Here is a 26,167-nt window from a genome sequence, read left to right as displayed (position 1 = left end):
AAAACATTTGATTACAAAGAAAATTATCAAAGGGCATAATAAGGAGGTTGGGATATTGTTACTGATTAATCTGATTGTAAGTCATAATGTATTTTGGATATATAAAAAGTCACCACCATTCTGTGCTGAAGAGGGGCCTAGGACAATGGAATTTACTGGCATTTTGATGAGAAATTACTGTCAGTCACAAGGTTATCAGTGCTGAGAATGCAAGACTTCAAGTGCTGGGGGAATTCTCAGGGTCACGTGGAAAATTCTCTTTCGGTCCTTGAAAACTTTATCTTTGAGTGACGGTCACATTGCAGCTCTAGTTTATAGCTTCTGTTGGAGCTGATAAGAGCTGCTCAGCTCTTTGATTTTTGCATGCATGAAGTTGGATCACTCAGAATTGACTGAAACAATCAACTGCAAAATTTGAAGTTTCATTTTTTGTTAAAGATGAGTTTTTTTTTTTGAAAATCACTAAAGCATAATTCTTGAAGTGGAAAAATCATCTGTATGAAGTTAAGTATTAATTACCCTGTCTTTCCATATCCTAAACTAAGTTAACTAAATTCTGTAACTCATAACTCACTCGTCTTTCTCCTCTCCTTCCTTCTCTCCCTTCCTTTCCTCCTCTTTGTTTTCCTTCTGGAAAGTACAGTTCATTGCACTGTGCTATATAGTGTTATAAATGTTGCATTTAACTCAAGCTTTAATGAAAAACAATTATTATCCATATTTTGCAGGTAAGGAAGCTAACGAGCTATAGGGATCTCCAGGAAAGGGAAGGTTTTAGGAGGAACTGAACAGTTGGTTGTAATCAGGACATAATATTTATTCGACTGGTATACGCTGGCTGCTTCTGGGAGCTTTGCATCAAGTGAGGCACTAGAAATAGTGGAGGCTGAGCTGGGGAGTGTGGTATGTGCCGGAGGATGTTGAGGGCTGAAGTTCTGCAAAAGTAATGACTCTGCTCAGTCTCGGAGGAGGAGTAGAGAGACTGGCGGCACTACTTCTCTCTGGAGGAGGTGACGGGGCTTGGAGCATACTGAGCGGTGTCTGAGCATGGGTGAAGCAAACCCTGTGCAGGGTCAGCGGGGCGGATGTGAAGGGGATCAAAAGTCCAGGACTAGCTGCAGGCTGTTTGTTCTCCATTTTAGGTGAGAGGTAGAAAGTCAAGGATGCATTTTAGAATGAAATGGTAATACAGTTGCATCAATTAGTGTTGCGTGGATAGTGGTCATTGAAGTAGAATCAAGATGTGAGTTTGTGGTTTTAGTGATGGTAGATGGAAATACCTTGGAACAAAGAATAATCCATTAGCGAAGAAAGAAATGAACTAAGGATTTTTTTTTTTTGAGACAGGATCTTACCCTGTAGACCATGCTGGCCTGGCACCCGTTATGTAGACCAGGCTGGCCTGGCACCCGTTATGTAGACCAGGCTGGCCTGGTACCTGTTATGTAGACCAGGCTGGCCTGGTACTCTTTGTGTAGCCTGGACTGGCTTTGCACTTAAAGTAATCCTCCTGTTTCAGTAATCCTCACAAATTTGAGGCTACATAGTGAGACCTTGACTCAAAAAAGGTGCCAATCACAGATAGACACGAACACTGTAACTTCTACCCCAGGCCTAGAATTATAGCACCAGTTCAGCCATCATCAGGAGGGGTTTTCTTTAGACGAAATGGTCATTTAGGTTTCAAACATAAATTTCGTTTTTATGAAAAAACCTGCCAATGATTCTTAGTACAAGGGTACTAAGCAATAACCCTCATGCTTTACCTGTCTCTGTCTCATTCCTCTGAGGCAGAGTTTTAAATCATTATTGCTTTGATGCTTGCTGTCATAATTTTGCTATAGTTGTAGCAGCATATGTTGATTTTTCAAACTTGAATAATATTGAGACATGAAGAGAAGGGTTCCTCCTCCGCTGCTTCTTTCTGTGTCTACCATTGTTGGCAGTCTATTGTAATCTCTCTGCTCGCTCTTCAGCGTTTGTGTGTTCACTCCTCGCTGGGCTCTTGAGAAGCCCCAGGCCAGGCTGTGGTGGAGAGATAGATGCAGCAGGGTGACTTAGACCAACGCTAGTTTCCTGTCAGGTACTAGGTCAAACTTGGCACCCGTCTATCTCATGGCCTTTTAGTGTTGCCTCCTTCATCACGGAGCTCCTGTTTGGGGCTCTTCAATGCTCATGAACTGTTACCATGTCCCGGGAGGGAAGAAGCAATGGAAAGCCAGTGACTCCGTCTTTAGAGTTTGTCTGCAAGATCATATTTCCCTTTCTGCAGTCTAGTCTCATGTTCTGACCTGGCTAGGGAGGCCAAGACATATGGCTGTGTGTCTGGCTAACGTTCCAGGGGCTTCTGCTGTGACCTGCAGCAGGAAGGGGGGTTTCCAGTGAGTGGTGTCCTCTCTGTGCTCTGTGGGATGAAGATCCTCATGCTCACTGCTTCTTCTCATTTTCCTTCTGGTTCTCTTTGCTACTGTATCCTTTTTGTTTTGATGTGCGAAGCTGCTGGTGATTGCAGTGCATTCAGAAACAGCCAAATACCTGTCCACAGGTTATTTTTTAAAGCTTATATTGTTATGACATTGTAGTGTGTGTGTGTGTGTGTGTGTGTGTGTGTGTGTGTTTGCTTACTTTTAGTTTAAGAAAAGTGAGCCATTGCTGCAATTGTTTTTCCTTAGGTCTGAAGTAACTATCTCTGGGACACTAGAAGATACACACACATACACACACACACACACACGGCAAATAGATTGTTTTTTCTTATTTATCGATTGATTAGAATGAGATCATTGTATTTATATGGACTTGTGTGCAGACTCCGATTCTCTGAATCAGCTCAATGCAGCTGAGGCTGCAATAGGTGTGGTTAGTGCTCAGGGAGCAGCCAGTCTCTTTAGGGCAGAGGATTTCAATAGGTGTGGTTAGTGCCCAGGGAGCAGCCAGTCTCTTTAGGGCAGAGGATTTCATTCGTTTGTCACCACTGAGTGACCAGCTTGCTCTTTGAAGGGTTGGATCAGTTTTAACTCAGTGTGGTCAGCCTGAACAACATCCATCTGGTCTTCAGTGTGTTCCTGTAAGAGGAGAGTCCTCTCTTCCAACCGAAGCAAGAGTTCCTTTGTGATATTTAGTAACAGAGGGATGACCAATAGGAGAGCCGCTATGGGCTTTCCATGTTGCTCCCCTGTCCTTGGCATTGACTTCTCTTTTTGGACTATGTACACTCTGTACATTATGTACACTCTGTACACTATGCACACTCTGTACACTATTTACACTCTGTACACTATGTACACTCTGTACATTATGTACACTCTGTACACTATGCACACTCTGTCCACTATGTACACTCTGTCCACTATGTACACTCTGTACACTATGCACACTCTGTACACTATGTACACTCTGTACACTATGCACACTCTGTACATTCTGTACATTATAGTCTTTTTGGACTATGTCTCCTGAAATAAGTACAGTAATATCTGGAGCACCAGAATCCATACCTTTGAGGGTTAAAAGCATATATTTAGCATTTTAAATTATGTGTATGTGGGTAGGTGCGCACCAGTGCAGGTGCTCATGGAGGCTGGGGTATCTGATTGCCACAGAGGAAGTTGGGATCTGACTGTTGGGAACTAAACTCTAGAAGAGCAATACACTCTCTTTCTTAACTGCTGGGCTATCGCTCCAGCCCCAAGGCATTTTTAATAGATATTAAAATAAATTTTCTTCTGGCTCCATCACTTTCTGCCATGGAACTTCAAATCAGTTATTACCTGAACTTTAGCTCTTTCTGAAACAGCCAGTCACAAACACCAGCGGCTGGAGATGCTGACGGCTTCGTTCTTGTTTGTACTGCATGCTCATCGTGGGCCAGATGGACCGGCTGCTGCTTGCTTCTTATTCCAGATCGTGGCTAGCAGAGTCGCCCTCATCTAATTAGAGAGCTCGGCTGGGTTTTGTTTCGGAAGAATAACAAGCTCGGCAGGGTTTCACACCAACAGTTAAGAGGCCCGGAAGTGGCACTGTTTTCATTTTTGCTGGAGCTGTCACAGGGTTTCCCTCCGCCACAAGGGGGCGGGAGCAGGAACTGCATGCCTATCCTGGTAAATGGAGAGCCAGAAAGAGCAAGTGAATGGCAGTCAGGGAAACTACTTCAGCGAATCACACTCGCGTTCGGGCACTTGCATCCGATTATCATGGATCCTCACGTGGAATGTGTACACGCAGATACTGAAAGCATGCTAAGTAAAACAGGCGATAAAACTACGGAAGCCCCTGTAAACAAACGCACGCGGTGCAAACACAGGTTGATGTTACAGCGATCTGGAAGCCCGTAGAAAACAGCATTGGTGCTTTGAGCCAGGTTAGCCCTAGAGCCTCCTAGCTCCCAATCAAGAATTGGTGGGTGAAGTTACAAGCTTCTGGAAGGTGGAGACTGGGTAAGGAAGGGAGAGGTTCCATAAGGAAGAGAGTAAGCACGTCAGAAACCCAGAGGAAGCCGAAGGCCTGATTACTTTGGGAACCAGAAAGAAAGAGCACCAGAGATCGAGACACAATTTCTGCAAAGGGAGGAAGAAAACAATAACCAGAAAATTAAGGGAGATCAGCCCTACATGATGCGTCCAGGAAATTCTGCTCATTAGTTCTGTGGGGTCTGTAGTATGAACTTAGTGGGGGCCGACGTCATAAGCTCTGTGTTTACAGAGGAGACTTGCAAAACTCAGAGTAAAGCCCCTCCCTGAAATGTAACCAGTGAGGGTTTAGTATGAACTCCAGGGCTAGAAATGGAAAACCCAAAACTTTCCTACATAAGAAAACCCTGAAAAGAAGCGATTAAAACAGGAGGACTAAACCCGGTGCAGTGCTTTTCACGAGTCTCCCTCTTATAGGAGCTGCTAGCAGTTGTACACATGTAACGGATTTTAGTTCCTCTAAGCACTGTCAGAAGGGAACTGGCAGCAGCAACATTGGAAATGAGGGCTCTGACTATTGAGTCTTCTGCTCAGTATGTGTTGGGAAGTGGGAAGGCACTTCTCCCTGCCCCTAAGAGCTGCTTGATCTAGAAGAGGAGAGGATGAAAACAGACCAGGACCACGACGAGAATGTGGGAGAGGTGAACGCATGGCAGGTGCCCCAGTAGCACTGGGAAAGCTGAGCTGTGACCAGTGGCTGCTAGGGGTGGCAGCAGAGGTGGAAAGCTGAGCTGTGACCAGTGGCTGCTAGGGGTGGCAGCAGAGAGTAGTGACTTGCAGCCAGGACCTGGAGGTGGTGGGAAACACTGGACTTGTTTTGGGGAACACAATAAACAGCTGATCCGGCAGGACTATAGCACGGGGTAGGATGGGGTGAGGTGTGGGGTTGGAGAGATGGGGAATATCTGCGAGGTGATGAGTGCTGGTGAAAACCTTTTTTTCAAGACTTTCGCCTAACTCATGCAATATTAAATATGGCAATGATTTGACATGTTTAAATAATATTATCAGCTTACTTTTTCTGAACATGTAACATATGCCAGGTCTTGTTAGAGGTACTTTTAGCTAATTTACTTAGTGGTTATTTTAGAGTCAAGGAATCCAAGATGCTGAGAAGAGAAGTCACTTGTCCCAGGTTACACAGTGGTCACGGTCCTGCCAGGGTGCTAGCCAGACGGTCTAGCTGCATAGCTCACATAAACCAGAGTGACACGCAGCTCTCTGAAAACGGAGTATAGATTGTGTATCTGTTGTCAGCAAATTGTTTCTTTCACTGCAAGTGTAAAACACACGCTGTCTCTCTATTCAGCACAAAAATATTGTTCCCATGCTCTAGAGAAAACTTGTTTCTGACTTCATGCAGGAGAGGCATATTTCCTGGGGTTCTTTGGTTTGACAGAAGTAGGGGTTGTGGGTTTGAGCCACAGGTGGCGTTCTGCAGAATCGCTTTCCAACCTATGGCTCAGAAACATATTCGCAGACACTGTACTGTTCACAAGCATTCTGTTATTTTGTTGGCTTTTTCTAACGTTCTTGTGAGCATTCATAAAATTAAGGTCATACCAGCTTCCACCCTATGGAGTCGTTACTGGAGAGATCTCCAACTGAGTCGCACCATGGCAGGTTGTCGTTCTTCATTCTGCAGCATGAAAAGGCCAGGTGGCTCCAGCAGTAGTTCTGCCAGGAGCGTCACTTATTAGTGTAGCCCTTCCAGGGTCAACTGGAAAACCACAAAGCCAAACAACCCCCAGACTGGGCAAAGCCAACTCGCCACTAGATGGCGCTCTCACATTTGGGTAGGAGAAAGGCAGCAGGGAGGACTGTTAACTTGCAATCCCATTGAGCCCCTGATGTTTGCAGTCCTTGGCTTTTAATTGTAGAAGGCATCTTTGTTCTTTGCCTGACCTGCAGAGTGACGTCACTGCCTTTCTTCCTGTGTGCTGGCTTTGACACTAGCCAGATGGCCACAGTGATCTGTAGGCGCCCAGGCTGCCTGGTACAGCGGTCGATGAAATAGAATAGGAAGACATTTTATGGTCAGCTGTGGGAGCGCAGCTAGGCCGCAGCTTTGCTAAGTAATTACATTTACCGCACATACTTTGTTCCTCATGGGGAAGGGTCTCATGGAAAAAAAACTCCATTTTTATTTATGGCGTTGTGAGGTATAGACCTTTGATCTTTTATTAGCCGGTAGTCTGTTCCAAAGGCATGCACTCTTTTGCCTGCCCTGCAGTTGCTCGTGAAAACGACATGTTTATTTATGTCTAACGGTTCTCTCAGGCTGCGTACTGTGATTCTTACCCTTCCTCCAAGTTGCCTCCAGTTAGGAACACAAAAATGTTTTAGTTCTGTAGAGAGTTTCATTTGTGGAAGTCAGAGTTCAGGCATGTTAATACAAGAATTTCCGTCAGATATAGTCCAGAGCGATTTGGTCAAATATATTACTGTTTATTATGTGTTTGCTCTTCAAGGGGGTCACAAGAGTACAGGAAAAGACTTTTATTTTGGGGTGAGGAATGGAGGTGGTCGTGGTCAGGAAATGAGCAAGATATTAATTTTATTCCATTTTTAGACATTTGGCAGTTACAGTTACTTAACATGGTAATTTTAAATAAAACACCAGAAATTGATAACCACCGAGTGTCCTCCACTTTCATTTGAAGTTAATCTTCGCCGGTTGCAACAGTGCAGGAGGTGTTTACGAAAACCCTGCGAGCTGAACTTTTGTCTGAAGTTTAACATCAGATGGTTTTGAGATTCTTCTACATTTCCAGAGACCTTAGTAAAGTAGTTTTTACTCCTTTCAGTGTTGGGTCATGAGTGCTACTCACAGAATTTTATTTAGAAAGCGTAAATCTTACAACCAGATGGAAGTACATGCTCCGTATGCTTTACTCAGATATAACGGCTGTGGAGTGAAGCCTCTCACTTGTCCTTAAGTTTTTTTTTTTTTAATCTTAAAATATGGGTTTCTGCATCTAATGAAGGCTGTGTGTAAGGATAGAATACGGCTCTGTCTTCAGATGAGTGTTTCCTCGCTCTTTCCAAACTGTGTTTGTTTGTGTCTTTGAGCTTTGAGCCTCATTTTCCCCTCACAGATGTCCTGGGCATAAAACCTGCCTCCTCAGCGTACCGCGGGAATTAAAGGTGGTGGTGAGAGTCAGCTTGGCACCCGAACCCAGCCGTGGGCAGTTGGTTAGCACTGCATACGCTTAGCTGTAAACCAAAAGCCTGTAGTTGTTTAATGAATGTGCCTAACGTTTGTGATGTTTTAATTCGTTGTTTCTTGTTTTCTTTTTCTTTTCTCCTACTCAGCTTTTGCCCCTGGTTTTGCGTCTCGGTTTGTTGCTGAAGATATCACAGTGATGTCTGCATTCAACCTGCTGCATTTGGTGACAAAGAGCCAGCCAGTGGCCCTGCGAGCCTGTGGGCTTCCCTCAGGTTGCTGCTTGTTGTACTCTGCATAGTCGGGCACTGGGCAGAGTGGGTGTTTCTGCTGTACCATCACGCTGCACTAAGTGTCATCTCTTTTGTTTGGATGCTGATGGGAAGATGGAAATTGGCTATAAATTATCACTCTGAATAGCACTCATCCCCACGGTCTTCTCAGTAGAGACACACGGCCACTTTCCTTGCCCAGCACACACCCACCCATCACTAGTATCTCAGGGCATCTTCTTGTGCTCTAGTGCACGTACACCCCTGCACACCACAGTGCAGTCTCCAGGAGAAACTGCCCCGAGTCACACAAAGTAGGACATTCATCTTGTTAAAGCGAATGCCATGCTTCTCACTCCACATGTGGCTGTTCCTATAGAAAAAAAAAAAGCTAAAATGAACAACTTTAAGGTAATTGTGTTGCTTAGATTGTACTTAAGAAGATATTTTCTGTTTAACAAGAATCAAATAGACAGAACTAATACAGCATGTTTCAAACTGGTTCATAAATTAGAACCACTGTGCTTTTAAAAATGTGATTCCAAACATTGAAACCAATGAAGCACAGAAGCTCAATATTCCACTGTGTGTCTATTATCATCCAAGTCACTGTTTTAATTTTATTGTGAAATTCACAATGGTTAAATGTTTTATTTCAATGAATACGATTATCAATACTATTTATACCTCCATCACTGTATATATCACTGTATATATCTCTTAATATGTTGGGTAGAGGATTTAGCTATGTTATTAATCATTTACTAAGTCTTAAATGCATGCCAGGCACTGTATTGAGCAGCGAGGATATGATGATAAAGATGGCTAAGCTGACTGGTTTTTGGTAAGGAGGAGACTGATACAGCTGTATGGGGTCTTTTAACCACGCAAGGAAATGGCTGGATGGATGTGTCTGTGCCTTGAGTAGAGTAGGAGGCTAGAACAGAGTGATCCTAGCTGTCTTCTGTAGGGAAACAAGTATTGGAAGGTAGGAAGGTCTCTGGAGTTTAACAGGACCACATAAGGGAGACGACGCTTGAGCTGAATCTCCATGGCCAGGAGTGGGGTTATTGGCACTACATGAAGTAGCAAGGGCAATGGGAGAAGTGAGAGAGGAAACCGAGGCACTTCGTGAGCGCTAGAACGATGCACTCTAGAGAGCCCAAGTTGACACTGGTGTTTTATCGATGCCGTTGGTGGAGTATAGAGGAAGGCCAGGGCTGGCTTTTCCTACACTGCTGTGAGAGGGCTTGAGACAGCAACTTGATTTCAAGCGCCAGGTAAGGCATTTGTAAAAACTAGTTTTTGTTATTTCTACATAACAGCTCATGCTCATCTCTGAATACAGCTTAACGCCCACAGGTGTCCCCCAACCCCACACAATCACCTTTGACATCATTCTCCCTGCCCCCACCTATCCTGCCCTGACCTCATCTGGTGGAGTAGATGAGGCTGCGTGGTGTCATCAGGGGCTGAGAGTTTCCAAATGTGCAGATGGGGTGGGCTATGGGCCATGCAGATGTGGAAGTGACCACTCACCCATGGCTTTATATCTGAGCCCGGGGGATATGAAGCCTCATCCTCGGCAGTCCAATGCTCTCTGAGAGTTTTTATTGCTGTTAATATGTGCAGCAATTGGACTGTGAATGTGCAGAACCGTTTCTCACTATGAATACTGCCTTGGGTGAAAGCCTGCCGCATAGTTCTGTGCGGTGGGTCTTCTGTCCACTGGAGGCTAAGTGTTTACAGAAGTAGCTTATGAAGAGCAGTGTATTCCTCAAAGTATAACAGGCCAGGAAAGTGTTTCCTAACGAAGCTGTTGAATTGAAATACAAACAGCTTTAACTTTTGATAACAATTCATAGATTAATTCAACAAAACTGCTAAGGACCAAAACATGCCAGTACAGTGCTCACTCAGCAAGCAATTCTCGATTCAGACTCACTGGGGTTGGAATCTGGCTTTGACTCTTACTATCTAGCTGTCTGAGCTCCCTTATTTTCAAAATAAAGATAATATTAGGTTTCACCCAAAATGGTTTCTGTGAGAGTTAAATGAATTAGCATATAAAAACCTCAGGTACTGCATGGCATAGATGTTTTCACTAGGTTTATTATAAAAATCCACATGTTTATATCCATTTGGATTTATATTTTTTTCATGAAAATAGACCTTTAAAAATTTAAATATATATAATTTTCCATTTAATTGTTTTTACTTTAATGGGAACCACAAATACGTGCTGTTTGAGAACTAACCACCTCAATCTATTATCTTTTAACCTTGATTTATTTAGATTTGTGCATGTATGGGTGTGCCGCTGTGCACCTGTGGAGGTCAGGTGACAACTGTGGGCTCCTGGGGACTGAACTCGGGGTGCCAGGCTTGGCTGCATGTGCTTTACGTACTGGGCCATCTTGGCAGCCCCTCTTCATTATATCTAAACCTCATCTCTTCATTTTGTGTATATGTTGTCCTGTAACAGAATTCAAGTTCTGTAAATACACTTTTATTCTTACCACCCAGTATTGACAAAAGCCCAGAGAAACTATCTTTCTTCCCAGACATTCACAGATGTATTTTACTGGCAAAGGATTTGGTTAGACTATTCCTTAATTCCCTAATTTTCAAGGGCCATTAGTGTTTGAAGTATAATGAATTTATTAGCTATTTCTCTACTGGGATTTCACACTTAGCGATATGGAGATGCTGAAGAAGTTGTCAGATTTAACAACAATGATACAGACTACTTGAACTTTCAAATTTAAGAATATGATTGAGAGGAAAACTCCAGCTTTTATCACTTGGTACAAAGAGGGAAAGAGAGCAATATGACACAGGGAACTCAAATGAAAGTGTCATTTCTTGCTTTAAATCGCTGTTCTTTGGCCCAAACCCATTACAACAGAAACGTCTGTAAATCAAAAAGATTTTGGTTTCTTACCTCCACTAATTTTGAATATTGAATAAGGATTTGATATTAAATAACAAATTAATTTTGAATAATGGTTGAATATTGAATTATGCATTGATTTTTTTGAATAATAATTCAGTGTGAAATACCTCTAGAACTAAGAACAAACTAATTGGAACAGGCTCCTAAAGTTGGTTGTCCGGAGCTGATCTGGGTGAAGGCTGTATCTCAGAAATGACTTCCCATCTTCAGCTCCGGCTTGCCTGTCTTCTTATTTTTCCATAAAGCATGATTTTAACTTAGCTCTTATTAAGTGCATCTGAGTTACGGTTCACTCGTGTTTGTCATCAAAGGTGATTTTTCTCACGCGGGACTCCCTGGTGATTCCCTACAACAGTTTCCTGTAAGTATTCCAAAGCAGAAGCTCTGAGGTGCTCTGCTCTTAGCTGGTGTGACCTCGAGCACGCCGTGAGCCTGCCTGGACTCGTTCTCCTCTTCCCCTTTACCGCCAAGAGGAGGCGCTAGATAACCTGCTCTGTGTGTTTGTTTTCTTAGCTACACTTTCAACTTTCAGCTTGAGGTGAATTAAACCTTAAAACTCCCTATGAATTACTAACGATCCAGACTTAGAGAAAAGTCTGCTGGGTGGCCCTTGAGCATTGGAGTCCTTGGCCACTGATCCCAGGAGGAGCCGGCAGCAGAAATTCATACGTAGTTTCAATACCAGAGAAAAGTTAGGTAGTGTGTGGTAGCCCAGACCAGATATCAGGGTAGTTTTAGCGCCTGTCTAGAAAGGCCTGGTTACAGATAGTCACACTTTAATACCATGTACACAGTATGCAGTTGCGGCTTTTACTTCCTAACACACCTCTACACGACTATTGGGTTGTTAATGAAGATGATAGATCGCGGTACGCTAGTGAATACATTAGACCTCCCAGAGACACATTCTGAAAATGTGTCCTCTCTGTGAGTCAGGGCTGTGACTCCTAAACATGACACAGCGTCTGGCGTCTAGAAAGCATTGCTTAAATGAATAATAACCATCTGGAAGTTTATATGTGTATGAGGTCAGGACTCTAGCAGAGAGTAAAGACGCATTTGAGATTAGCTCATGGGGGAGATTAGAAGGACAGGGTACAGCTTATGTGCTTCCAGATTCGTTCTCAGGGAGCAGCTTGTTCTCCTTTGATTGGGTCTTTACAGTATAGGGGTGTCTCAGATAGAGAGCGCACTGTTTTTAGTTATATAACGAAAATGACAACACACATAAACTACACAAATGTATAACCACAACATATATGAGATATAATCTGTAATTTCTTTGCCCTTCTCTCTAAAATAATTGAGTTTGTTGGAATAGGAACTGTTTGAAGTGAAGAAGCAGATCTTATGCATACTATCAGAATGAAGAACTCTGGTTCATTTGATTGCTTCTGAGGAGCAAATTAGCATGTTTGGGCTTTAATTCATACATTTTAAACAAAATTTCCCACAAATGTGCGTAACAGCATCTCTAAGCAAAAAGCACCATTTTCTGTTAACACTGCCGGTAGTTCGTTAGTAGCAACAGATGTTATATCTACTTTAAGAACAACCGGCTTGCCCACTGGGACAGGTACATTTTCTGTTAGTGTTGAAAACTCTGTAAGACATGTAGACCCTGTGACCTTTGTCTGTGAACACAGTGTTGTGGTTCTGAGTTTTCTATTGTTCAGCCTTCTGAAGCTCCTCAGGGAGTGAGTGGGCTGTGAGCCTCTTCTCTGACAGTCATGGAACCATATCACATTTGAAATGGACCAGGACGAAGTGGCCCGTGTTTCTCTACTGGTGTCTTGTGTGTTCACTATTTTAACATATTCATCTTGCCTACCTTTAATTAACATTTTTAAAGACTGTCTGTCTGTCTTTTTTTTGTGTGCACCGTGTGTGTGTGTGTAGTTCTGCAGACTTGATGCAGGCCTGTACCTGCTGTGAGTGTGCATCCTGTGTGTGTGTGTGTTTGCATCCTGTGTGTGTGTGTAGTTCTGCAGACTTGATGCAGGCCTGTACCTGCTGTGAGTGTGCATCCTGTGTGTGTGTGTTTGCATCCTGTGTGTGTGTGTGTGTGTGTGTTTGCATCCTGTGTGTGTAGTTCTGCAGACTTGATGCAGGCCTGTACCTGCTGTGAGTGTGCATCCTGTGTGTGTGTGTTTGCATCCTGTGTGTGTGTGTGTGTTTGCATCCTGTGTGTGTGTGTGTTTGCATCCTGTGTGTGTGTGTGTTTGCATCCTGTGTGTGTGTAGTTCTGCAGACTTGATGCAGGCCTGTACCTGCTGTGAGTGTGCATCCTGTGTGTGTGTTTGCATCCTGTGTGTGTGTGCAGTTCTGCAGACTTGATGCAGGCCCATGCGTGCTGTGAGTGTGCATCCTGTGTGTGTGTGCAGCTCTGCAGCCTTGATGCAGGATAACACATGCTATGCACCCCACAGGCCAGGAGGTTCTTATTTTATTTTATTTTTTTTTAAGAGAAATAACTTTAAGAACCGACACAAATTTCGCTATAGTTTACAAAAGCCTTTGAAACCGATGGATTGAATGGTGCGCACACTGTCCAGTAGGTGGCACTAGTCTTCCATTCCTGCGCAGCTTGTGCAGCCTAGCCTTAAACTCATAGGTGCATCGTAAAAATGTGAAAGAATGTAAGAATATCCAGTTAAGAACATATGGATTTGCAAACCAGACTTGTCCCCGCCTCTACTGTGTTCTGACAGTGTATGTCGAGTGAAAGCCCCTTCCGTTTTCAGAAGGACCCCGACTCCCTCTGCTTGGACGTTTCTTGGAAATGTCTTTCATATGTAGACTTCCTGCAAACTAAAACAAGTTTTCATAAATTAACCTATCTTGTACCAAATAGCTGCTTTCTCAGTAATTTATAGCTTTATATGCAGCTAAGTTTTCTGCAGCAGACCACCCAAGAATTAAAGAAAATTATACATTTTGTTTTGCCACGGTGTGGATTTCTATAGAATCTTGAAATGTTATTAGTTAGTCATGTTGAATGTGAGGCATTGATCAGTTTTTGCATGAATGAAATATTTTAGGAAACTAGAAAAAATTATATTTTAAATGTTGATTAATGAGTACTCTGATACAGATTTATGCTTTAAAAGCAAAATGTTTTAGTAGCTTTATAATAAAGTGTGAGTACTGAAAAGTTGGTATGTGGTATGAGTTTTAAAAATTACTTGTAGAGAGTACATATTTCATCCAGGCTGATTTGTCACAGAACGACATGTCTGTGTAAATGTAAGGTGTTGGGCATATGACTTATTAAATGTTTGTTAAATTTTTGTTAAATGGCAAATAAATTAGTAATTGTAAAATACACAGCACAGTAAAACAATCAAGACAGGCATGAACAAAATCTTAGATGCTTCTCAGGTTTTGGAGGCAAATTAAGTATAACCATGACTGTAAAGAAGATAAAACTTCAACAATTCTGCAGGACGAGACAATCAGGACAGCACGAATTTGAAGATATTGCATAGATATGTCTCCATATCTAAACATGCTCACGGGAATATTACAAAAAACATCAGAGAAGGGTTTGCTAAAATGACTGGCCTCTTACCCTCCACAGACGTGCATAGTGAAGGACTGGGCCCAAGGTTACTCTGTAAAGTTCCCATCTAGTTAATACTGATCATGCCTGGTAATTTGTATTATCTGTCTTTTCCAGTACATAGTTTAAACTGACACAATTAGAGATCAAATTTCCGTGGTTGTTTTTGATATATATATATATATATATATATATATATATATATATATATATATTTTTGGTTTTTCGAGACAGGGTTTCTCTGTGGTTTTGGAGCCTGTCCTGGAACTAGCTCTTGTAGACCAGGCTGGTCTCGAACTCACAGAGATCCGCCTGCCTCTGCCTCCCAAGAGCTGGGATTAAAGGCGTGCGCCACCACCGCCTGGCTGCTAGATATATTTTAATTTAAAGTTATTTAAACTGGATTATTGAGATGCAGTGATAAATTATGTTTAAATATTTTGTTGCTCTGAATTTGAAAGCAAATTTATTGGAAAATTTAATATTTGTTCAAAAGTCCTTAATTTTCCCCTTTATTTGCATTCAATATGTACACAGTTGTATCAATTACTTTAAAAAATGTTACAAAAGTATTTATCAGATTTTTAATGGCTTAGTAAGTTATATATTTATACACTTAAACTTATTAACTTTTATGACAAACACTTCCTTTAGCACTACTTGTGATTATTTTATTCAACCATGTGTTTGCAGAGAACGGCATATTATTTTAAATTAATAGATTATTTGGATTTTAAGCAAGCCAAGAAAATCTACACTTGTAAATATTTCTACAGTTTTTATTTTGTAGGGTTTTATTTTATTGCCAAAAATACATATTGCTTCAGAATGATTCATTCCATTTGATTAATTTTTAATATATCGTGTGTGATTTTAGATAATTCTCTTTATTATTGGTACTGAGGTACTGAGGAGGAACAGTTTGTCCCTTACTGCATTGTTTTATTACCAATTTGCCATTGGCCCCCAGAAGTTTCCTTTTATACTTTATATTCCAGTTTTCATATCTAAACTGAGAATTATGGAACGGTTTTTTTATTATTATTAGAATTCTGAAGTGTCATATTAGCTGGGACTTTCCTCAATTCCTTGCTGTCAAGGAGAGGAAAGAGGAGGAAATAAAAACCTATCGAGAAAACCTCCATATTCGTCCTGGGACGGGGATGGGCTGGCCAGGCAAACGCATTTCCTATTGCAGAAAATTCTTGGACCCTGCAAAGTGCTGGAAAGGCTGAGACTTTGGCCTGTGATAGTGACTTTCCATTTGCACTAACAGGTGTGTCTGTTAAGTGATGGGCACTCGCTACGCACTTGTGCCCTGGGTGAATGAGTGTCAGTGAACAAGTCACATTGTCTGACACACCAAAGCAGTGCCACACTGAGCGACAAGATCCCTGTTCTTGCAGAAGGGACATTCTGATTTTTTTTTCTTAAAAAAAATGTCCACTTAGGGTTCATGCTTTATTGACTATGGGATGAAAAGAATTATGTTAGTGATGCTTTTCTGAGTCTGCATAGACACCTCCTCTCTGTTCAACTCTGAAGGCAGGATCAGGCTGACAATGCCCAGCAGCCTTCTGCAGCATGTGGCGGGGGGGGGGGGGGGGGGGCTTCTGAGGACTGGCTTTCACACAGAGCAGTAAGGACTGTGTGGGATTAGGTAGCTGTAGTTAGTGCAGTGTGGTGCTGAGGCAGAGGATGTGCCGTGGGAGCTGAGTCAGTGCTGGGTGGTGGGAAGCATAGGCTTGGGAGAGAATGAAGGCGTGGAGGAAAGCGGTAATCTCGGGGTCCTGGCTCATGGCAGGTAGGCGTGTGAGCACATCAGTCACCTCTTTGGGCACTCACTTATCCTTGGGGCTTTTGTCTAGAATTCTTCATTTTCTACTTTATACTATGAGGAATGCTAGTTCTGTTATTTGCCTTGTAAACCAATCATCAGACAAAACTACATACTACTGTATTTTAGAAATTTGAATATAACAAAGGATGAAGCTGAGAAACCACAGTGGTGGGGGCTGGAGATGACTCGAGCTGTTAGGAACACTGGCCGCTCTTGCGGAGGACTGGAGTTGGGGTCCCAGCACCCACATGGCAGCTCACAGCCTTCTGTAACTCCACTTCAGGGGATCTGATGCCCCTTTCTGGCCTCTGCTGGTACCTCACACACGTGGTACAGAAACATACATCCAGGCAAAGCACCCATGTCCATGAAATAAAAAGAAATAAATCTTTGAGACAAATATTGTGATAAGAACACACCACAGTTTCTCTAGTGGACCATAGATGGTGTATCACACTTTAAACATACATCAGCGTAAGAAACTCAGAGCTGGACCGCATCGTGGGGTTTCCTAGCCTGATTCGGCCACGGAAACTTCTCTTTTTCACTCTCCCAGAGGTACAACAGGGTAGCTTTTTAAAAATTTTTTCCCTAAGAGTCAGTGTTTGATAAAATGCTTTCTGGGCCATCCTTAGATCAAGTGATCTTATAATCGTACACGGAGAGAATCCCTGAGTGTTAGTCACAGTGAGAAGATTTGAATGTGGGCCTTCAGAGGAACAGTAAAGGATTGAAGAGCTTCAAAGGGAAACATTTGCTCTGCCATTAAACATAGTTTTTATCACACTTACTTAAACAAATGTTGCTGGATATTTGATTTTTTTTTCTTTTTTTCTTTTTGGTTTTCTCTGTATAGCTTTGGTGCCTGTCTTTTCTGTAGTTGCTCTGTGAAAAAGAGCGGCTTTCCTTTTCCTCCAGAGTATCTTAGATTCTTCTGGGATAATTGGTCAGCTACTACTCACCGTGTGGAAGCTGCAGACTGGGCATTTGTCATTGGACTTGAATTTGTTGTGCCATAAATAAGTTTTGGAGACTGGAAAAAGCTGATCTTCAGACACTCTATTTTTTTTCCTAAGGATGTATACTCAAGGTTGTGTTGAAATAACATTCTGCACGATAGTCCAAGAGTGGGCTCCTTTCAGTGGGTGCTTACATTTTATCTCCTGAGCAGGCTATGACCCACAAAGGGAGCAGGAGGAAGGAGAGATGGATAGGGAGGATATGTGTGTGTGTGTGTGTGTGTGTGTGTGTGTGTGTGGTGTGCACGCAAATCTTTTTGATTGCATGTGAAATGTAGAATTGAAATGAGCCTGTCTGGTTTTAATTTCTTTCTTTATAGGCTATGATGTTCAAGTGAAGACCCATGCTTAAAAAAAAAAAATTAAAACCAGGGAACTCCGACTTCATCAGAAGTTTCTCATGCAATCAGATGGAATTGAAGTTAAGGGACTTTCTCTTCCACTGTTGTCACTCGATGATGGCAGTGGTTCAGAAATTCTTTCTTAGTCATACGCTGTGTGAGCCCGAAAATGCTTTCAGGACCAAGGCATGCTTTACATATTTCCCTAAACCCTGAACTTCACGGTCCACAGTAACGTGAATATCACTGCTCCCAGCGTTTGCTTTAAGTTTTGAGGAGTTGATAAAGTATTTTCTAGTTCTTTGGGGTATTTAACTGATGCTGGTGAGATGACGGCTATCTGTGAGCTCAACAATTAAAAAGTTCCAATGCCTAAGTAAGTCTAGATATTCAAAAGGTGGTTTTGTCTCACACTCATTCAGCATTTTTAGTGATGGTTGCATCGGGATGATTGAAAGGCTAAGAACCCCTCCATCATCTTCTCAAGAGAACCATGCAGCCACTTGAACAAGGCTTGGCTGTCATGGCGAGGATTTGCAGTCATCTTAATTCTCCTTACAGCTGACACTGGCCTCTGGCCGGACTTTTGCTCCTATCAGCATGCAATAAGAAACACAAAATATTCTCACATTTCCCTCCTTAGTTTTAAAATTACTTCGTTTCTCAGATCCCAAAGTTCTGCCCTCTTGAATCTGAATTTCTACACCTTTTCCTGTTTGGTGAAATGGTGACTTCCCAAACTTATCTGATGCGGCTATGAGTACCCCATCTTCTGAGTTTTCATCAGGGCGGACGCTTACAGCCTGGGCTTACACACGCTGACTCCCACCCATCTCTCAGTCGCTGCCGCGGTGTTTTCTTCCCTACTGCGCCTTCCCCGGCCCCTGACCTTGCCCGTTGGTTTTGTGAATATTTGCGCTTCCCATGCTGCGGTGACAGCCAGAGATGGCTGGTCTCGAGGAGAGAAGTGTGTGTTCACCCCTTTACACAGAGATCTGCAGTGTCTTCCCTAAACACCTTAGGCTGTGCTGTTTTAGGAGTTGGAAATTTCCCTGATGTCCTCTGAACTTCTCAATGCTCATTTCAAGGCTCAACTCACTGAAGGCATCCACTAAATTGCTGTACAGAGTTTGTATCTGAGAGTCCCCTGGAGTTCTATTACAATATATAGAGTAATCAAGTTCCTTGGCTTCAGGGCTTGCGACTTACCTGTGTGCACTGCTGTTCGCGCCGCTGCATTCAGTCCTTCTGCTTGCGTTCAAGCCGTCTTCCTCTGTCACTCACGTGTGAGCAGCACCTTGTCTTCTCCGCTTGCCTGGCCATCTCTATGTGCTTGGAACATTCTCGAGACGTCAGCACGGCCAGCTTCCTCTCCATCCCCAGGGCTCTGCCCAAATATCACTGTAGTGAGACAGCCCAACCCTCCTACTCCATTAAGAGTGCTGTCCTCCACAGGCCTTATGGCCCTGGCCTTGCTCCAGGCTTCTTTTCTTTTTTGGGTACTCCCCACCTTCTGAAAGACTGCATAGTAGACTTCCTTGCATTTGTTGGGCTCTGCACGTCTTACCTCTGCCCCAGTGGGAGGCCCGAGACAGAAGGTCTCCTTTTGTCTTTGGCTCTGGGCAGGGTACATAGCACAATGACGGTGTGTAGTAGGCTCTCAGAGTAAAGGCTGGAACCGTCGGCGGATAGAGTTGGCTGCTGCAGTAGTTCACACCCGTAGCCGGCAGAACAGCATTGATTCGGTAAAGAAAAAAGTAAGTGATCTTAGGCCAGTGCTGCCCAGGAAAGCGGTGCTGACCTGGTTCTGTGGAAGCTGGAGGCCCGTCCAGAGGCGCATCCTGATGCTTTTGTTTGCATCCTGATGCTTTGGTTTGCATCCTGATGCTTTGGTCTGCATCCTGATGCTTTGGTCTGCATCCTGATGCTTTGGTCTGCATCCTGATGCTTTGGTCTGCATCCTGATGCTTTGGTCTGCATCCTGATGCTTTGGTTTGCATCCTGATGCTTTCGTTTACATCCTGATGCTTTGGTTTACATCCTGATGCTTTGGTCTGCATCCTGATGCTTTGGTCTGCATCCTGATGCTTTGGTCTACATCCTGATGCTTTGGTTTGCATCCTGATGCTTTGGTTTGCATCCTGATGCTTTGGTTTGCATCCTGATGCTTTGGTCTGCATCCTGATGCTTTGGTCTGCATCCTGATGCTTTGGTCTGCATCCTGATGCTTTGGTCTGCATCCTGATGCTTTGGTCTGCATCCTGATGCTTTGGTCTGCATCCTGATGCTTTGGTTTGCATCCTGATGCTTTGGTCTGCATCCTGATGCTTTGGTCTGCATCCTGATGCTTTGGTCTGCATCCTGATGCTTTCGTTTGCATCCTGATGCTTTGGTCTGCATCCTGATGCTTTGGTCTGCATCCTGATGCTTTCTTTGATCTACATCCTGATGCTTTGGTTTGCATCCTGATACTTTGGTTTGCATCCTGATACTTTGGTTTATGTAACAGCATCAGGAATGCTTTCTCTGCGTTTACCCTGAGGGAAAAGTTAGAATGGAGGGTGTGTCTGTAGACAGCGACCCTTCCCCTCTGTAACTTGAAATTTTGTTCTCAAGGCCTTTATCGAATTCCTAGAGTTGTAAAAAAAAAAAAAAGAGAGAACAAACATTGTTTGTGGTATATATCTACATTTGACTCTAAAAGTGGTCTACGTTTAGTTTTATAATCTTCCACTTAGAAAGTCTAACACTACTAAGCCTGGAATGAAATAGCTGTCCGACATGACAGACTAATGTGTACTTGGGAAGTAAAGTTCATAGTAAAAATTCACATGCGTTACTTTTCTGCCACCTGTAAACAGGGCAGCGAGGTATTTCTGCACAGACTTTACTGTTTTACCTTAATGAAGTTAAACCAAAACAAGATACTCATCTCTTATTTATTATTTTGGGAAGATAGTTAATATTTTCATTTTTTTCCTTAGTCCTAGAGCAGAAATTAGAATTCTGAGATCCTTCGGTTTGGTTTTCTTTTGATTTTTCTCTCTGAGATAGAAAAAGTCTCACTCCAGCGTGCTCTAAGCGTGTAGGAAACAGACCCGACCTCCTCCTTACCGGGCACTGAAGGCCTTCAGGACTTTGTGGGTGCACTGACAATCTTGTCTGAGCTTGTCACTGGTCCTGTGCTGAAGGAACAGACATCGGGAAAGCAGAGGTGGGCCAGGGTGTGTGTGTCTTCAGGGCCAGGGTGTGTGTGTTGTCAGGGCCAGGGGACTTGTGTCTTCACTTTCTTACGCACCTTACTACTGCTCTCCTCCACTTGTTGTCTTGTTAGTGGGGGACTGTTTTTTTAAAGGTATTGTTTTTTTATTGAAATTTTCTGTGTAATTTGAGAAGAAAGTTATAGCATAGTTTTTTTTTTTTTTTTTACTGATGGAAATAGGCCTGTCTCCTTAGTAAGTTATGTTATAACCAACTCTCTGGGCCTCAGTTTTTGTGTCTGTAAAATGGGTATTATTCTACCTTCTAAAATTTTATGTCTAGAGATGCACATGGGATAGAGTAGAACTGAATTTTTAGTTGTTTCCCCGCCTCACTTCCTTTTTTCTTATTTTTTTTTTTAAATAACTTGTTAGAAAAGGACTTTTCTGAGAGAATACTTACAGAGAATAATCACCAGTAGGATACTGCAGGCAGAGACATCTGAGCTGCTACCTTTTAGGCTGGACTGTTGGCTTCAGTATCTTTTGTGAGTTTTGCACCTGGGCCCTACTGAGTCCGTTGTCGCCACCCTTACAGGCACAAATCTGATGCAACACCCACCTCAGGTCACAGTTGGAAGCAGGCACTACCAGCGTGCAAGTTCTCTTTTTCAGAAGTGTGTGGGAGGTGACAAAGCCTTGGGGTTGCAGGTCTGAGCCTCCAGCTCTCAAGAGTGAGCCCTTGTGTGTATGAAGAGAAGACCTCCCTACTGGAGTTTCCACACAACTCTCTTCAGCAGCAGCGTAGGCGAGGCCTTGATATAAATAAAAAATATACCGGCATATTCCAGCATTTAAATACCTTTGGGTTGGGTTCAAGATAGATCTGAGTCACATAAAAACCACACCTCAGAGAATGGGTTATGATTAGATACCAGGGGTAATATTCCCTCAGATGTACCGTGTTGCATGTGTGTATATACCGACTTAGGCCTTCAAAGTAATGTTATTATATGTTTAGAGAAAGGGATACCTCTCTTTGTTGCATACTTCTAAGCCAATTCAGAAGCCATTGAACAGATGTCCTATAACACTAATGTAAAATTACCCTGTGTAATAAGAAAATTACAGTTCCTAAGTGAAGATAGTGGAGGGAAACCGCCCAATGAATACTCTAGGATTTCCAGATAAAATGGCGAATTTGGGGACAGAAGTGAGGCTTCTCTCTGGCCTGCCAAGCTCTGATTATGCCAGAAGAATTAATACATTCGCACAGCTTTCAGTTGTCCAAGAAGTATATTATAATTGCACTGTGTGGTGAGACCTCTTGTTTAATGCAAAAATTGCAGTAACTGTTCCTTGTGTGTGTGTGTGTCTTCCTTCTACTCCTGGGCATCCTTTAAAAGCCTAGTTATTTGGAGAACACAGTATGGCCAAAGAATAAAAACGTGTGAAGTTTGACCACTTTAAATAATCACTGGCATTTCCCAGAGAATGAACCTCACTTACAGTTAGGAAACAGCATTTATATTTAAGGTTGAAAAGCCAGGATGGAGGAAAATTTTGCTAATTTGTAAGATGACCTTTAAGCGCACCAAAACCAAATAATTTGTAGGCTGTGACACAGGGCGAATTCCTCTGAAATTTGTGTGAATACGGCTTTGGTGGGTCCTGAAAGACGAACAAAGGAGCTGGAAGGAAAGCTTTTCCTCCAAATAAGAAGGAGAATGACAAAGAGGCCCGCGGGGCCCGTTCACAGTTCACCATTAAGACGGGGGCTCTGTGGCACGGCTAATGAGACGGCTCGTAGCGGAAAACAATCTGTTCTTAAGAATGTTTAGATCAAAAGTAATTTCTAATCTATGAACTAAGGTCTCTTCTGTACTCTCCATTCACCGGGAGAGCTTTCATGTTTGCGTTGTTTACCTCCATCAGATGTTCTCCGTTTTACCTTTCCCCTCCACAAAGACATGGCCGGCTCGGCAGCACTGAGCGACAGTCTTACTCTCTTCCTTCAGAAAAGAGATTTTTTTTTTTTTTTTTGAGAGAGAGGTGGAATGAAAAAGAGAGAAACAACTTTGCCTAAGTGACTCTCGAGCATCTGTGCTTGAAGCGACTTTTTATGAACACTCCTCAGTAAACGACTCAAGGTAAAAAAGCAGAAAAGCATCCAATGTTAGGGAATTGCAATCCAATACCATGTAATTTAAACCTGCGGTTGCTTCTCTTGTTCTAAATGACACACAGATGGCTAGCCCAGCCCTCACAACTTTGGGAGCACAATTGGTCTTTTTGTATGAATGAACATAGAGTAACCCAAAATATTTTGGACAGATTTGCTTAATTCTAATTGTTCGTAGCATAATTATCAAGCCCATTGGAGCTAATAATTTTAACCATGATAATTTGTCACACTAAGTTAGTAATTAATGAACTTCTTGAGAAAATTAACAAAGATACTCTTCTAACAAGCAAATAAATAAAAGCGAAATAACTTTTGAGAAGTCTAGAGGGAGGCTAACAGAAACTCACCAGTCTCAGGGCCCTGAGGTTTTGAGAAAAAGCCTTGCTACATTCAGGCTGAACATACTAGCCAGGGAGACATTTCTGTCTGTGCCCTGGACAACAGTAGGGATTCTCACACCAGGATGAGCCTGTTGTTAACTGGGGTTCAGCGAGATGGGAGACCCTCAGCCCATTCTCAACGTGCCAGTTGCCCTGGGGCCTCTTTCGAGAGACCAACAAAGGGCCAGGGAGGCCAGCAGAAGTGGAGTTTGGTGTTTGTATTCTGTTTGGCTCCAGTTTGCTCCTTCCCCACTCCCTGTTTGCTGGTGGAAAACCAGTCATCTGTCTAGGCACCCCACCCCCCCTCTGGAAGCTGACAGCCCTTCTTCAACCCCACAATCAGGGAAACCGGTTAGGTAATCTTGGGGTTTAACTCAGTAATCTCATGTTCTACGTGAGGCACCTTAGAAGTAAACGGTGGGACACATTCCCACTGCTGAATCAAAAGGAGTTGAAGTGAGTGCTCAGGCCACTAAGAAGGCTAACTTCAAGACACTACGCATAAATAGGAGTCCTCTGAACGTTTTACGGCAGTCTGCACACATCGAGCTAAAAGCCACCCTTGCTTCTAGTCACATTCGAATCCTTTCATCATTCGGGTTCCCCATGGGTGACACCCTCCCAGCTAAGCTGCAGAACAGCATGAGCCTACTCTGAAACCACCCTGGCTCTTCCATTTGTCTGTCTTGTCTTTCCTCCTTCTTCTCTCCCTCACCCCCATCTCTGGAATTCTTGAATCTCCCTTCTCCTGAAGTCTACTGGAAGTTTCTTGCTAACATGGTAAGATATGGTCTTTAGAAAAGCGTGCATTTTGAAAGACTGCATAGAACCCAGCGGAGTATCTGACAGACTCAAAGAAAACAGCAATTCCTACTGTGGAAAAAATATATATCTTTAGGGTCCTCAGGAAAATAAATAGGGTGGTGATTAAGTCATCTTGGATGACAATGGAATGGTGATGTCTACCAAGTTACAGAATTATCGAATGGATCTTTATATACCATTATATGTACACGCACACACAGTGAACACTTACAAATACATGCATGATATTGAAGTTATCTTTTAAAAAGTGGTTTCACAGTATCAGGTGGCATAGAGGATGTCCATCATCCTGGACACAAATGTCCAGTGAGTTTTTAGTTCCACATTGCAGAGACCTTGGCTCTGACACCTCGTTGCTACTCTAGAGGAATCAGTTGGATCTCAAGGGGCATTCTTTTTGAACTTGGAGACCAGCTGCAGCTCAGGTAGGGTTTTGTAGTCCGTTAGGGACTGGTTTGGTCATGGACGAGTGACCGTAGAGGCTGCTCTGTGGCGACCAGCTGAAGCAACTCTTTAGGGTTCAGGCTAAAACGGCTCTTTCTCCCCATCCTCTCGTTTCAGGGTCATGTCGGGATAAAAAGAACTGTAAGGTGGCCTTTTCCCAGGAGGAACTGAGGAAGCGGCTGACACCCCTGCAGTATCATGTCACTCAGGAGAAAGGAACTGAAAGGTAAGCATGCTTAATAAAAACCAGAGAGGCAAGAGCAGCGTGGCTCCCTCCTCCTTGGACTCTTCTTCTGGTTAGCTAAAGAATCCTAGACAAACTGACTAAGGCCAAGCCTGCAGATGGCTGTCTTTGAGGAGGTTGGAAACGGGACATTGTTTAGGAGAAGACCGAGTTTTGTCTCTGCTCTTCTCCACTGAGTGAGCGTTCTATCTTATAAAAGTCACGGAGCTTTTGTTAAGGGCCCGTTTTTAGCTTGCAACAAAATGTGTGGCAGTGATAGCGATTTAGGGACTTTTTTTTTTTGGAAGACATCACAGCGAGGAAACCCATGAGGGACATGGAGCCACGCCAGGATGCTGCCATTTGTGAAGGTGGCCATTGTAAGCATAGACATTTTGGCTGCAGAATCAGGTAGCATGATTTAGTTCCTCTCCGCCCCACTCCAATTTCTTTTTGAAGCACATGTGGAGAAAGTATTTATTGGCTCATTTGTGGTTGGAATGTCAAAAATTTTCAATAACTGCCCTCACATGGCTTTGGTCCTTGGAAGTTCGCCCTACATCCTGGAAGGAAAAAAAAAAAGTTTGTTCACTTCCAAGACTGTTTCTAGTGATTAAAGTCTCTCTCAGCTGATTCCAGCTAAAACGTAACTTGCCAAGGCCCAATGATTTTGTTGTCTAATTTATACCGTGGATCTTGGCACGAAACTGTAAATGTACCTGGGATCCAGATTTATTAATGATGTAACTTAGTGTTTTCATTCATGAGCTGAAAGAGCTCTTTCCCACACAGGGGATCCTTGTTAACAGGCAACGTGCTCTTCCTGTCATAGAACCTACTCTTTTCTGAATCTCCTCGACATGGAGTCTCTGACCAAGTGAGCCCACATGCCCGGAGCCGGCGGTCGCCAGATTCTCAGTGCAGAAGACGTCTGCCCACCCTGTTGTGTGCACAGCTAGCAAAATGATTTAATGCACACAAACAACCAGAGATTAGGTCATTCTTAAAAATTCTGTTTATAAAAAAATTGGAGCTCGTAAAGAGGGTGAAAGGATAATAAAATCAAGCTGTAGAGCACATAGAGTTTTTGTTGGGCGACCACAGCTGATTTGTATTAGCCGAATGACCTCCTCGCCTCTAAGATTGCTAACTTAGAAAAATATTCCCTTAAAGCTGCAATATTCCTTTTCAAACTGAAAAATAAGACTCCTTCCACTTGGAGACTTGGGCCCTGCTACATTTTCTGGTCCCCTCTTGCACAGTGTGGAGTAGCAGAAACCTTATG

General features: G+C 43.0%; 1 protein-coding gene across 2 annotated transcripts in view; it reads left to right on the top strand.

Moving 5' to 3' along the window:
• Msrb3 (methionine sulfoxide reductase B3) overlaps positions 1 to 26,167 on the top strand; it is a 118,777-nt gene that overhangs the window by 18,301 nt on the left and 74,309 nt on the right. The window contains exons 2-3 of one of the 2 annotated variants that reach the window (XM_041673465.1): positions 7,785 to 7,910; positions 24,777 to 24,885. In XM_041673465.1, the coding sequence (XP_041529399.1) occupies positions 7,785 to 7,910; positions 24,777 to 24,885 (235 nt within the window). The remainder of the gene's footprint in view (positions 1 to 7,784; positions 7,911 to 24,776; positions 24,886 to 26,167) is intronic. The other variant, XM_041673472.1, reaches the window with a different exon arrangement.

The sequence above is a fragment of the Microtus oregoni genome, unplaced genomic scaffold (genome assembly GCF_018167655.1).
Source record: "Microtus oregoni isolate MIOR12 unplaced genomic scaffold, Mior012 000001F_ref0000356, whole genome shotgun sequence".
Taxonomy (NCBI): Eukaryota; Metazoa; Chordata; class Mammalia; order Rodentia; family Cricetidae; genus Microtus; species Microtus oregoni.
The sequence above is the reverse complement of the archived record's forward strand: the minus strand, read 5'-3'. Positions and strand labels throughout refer to the sequence as shown.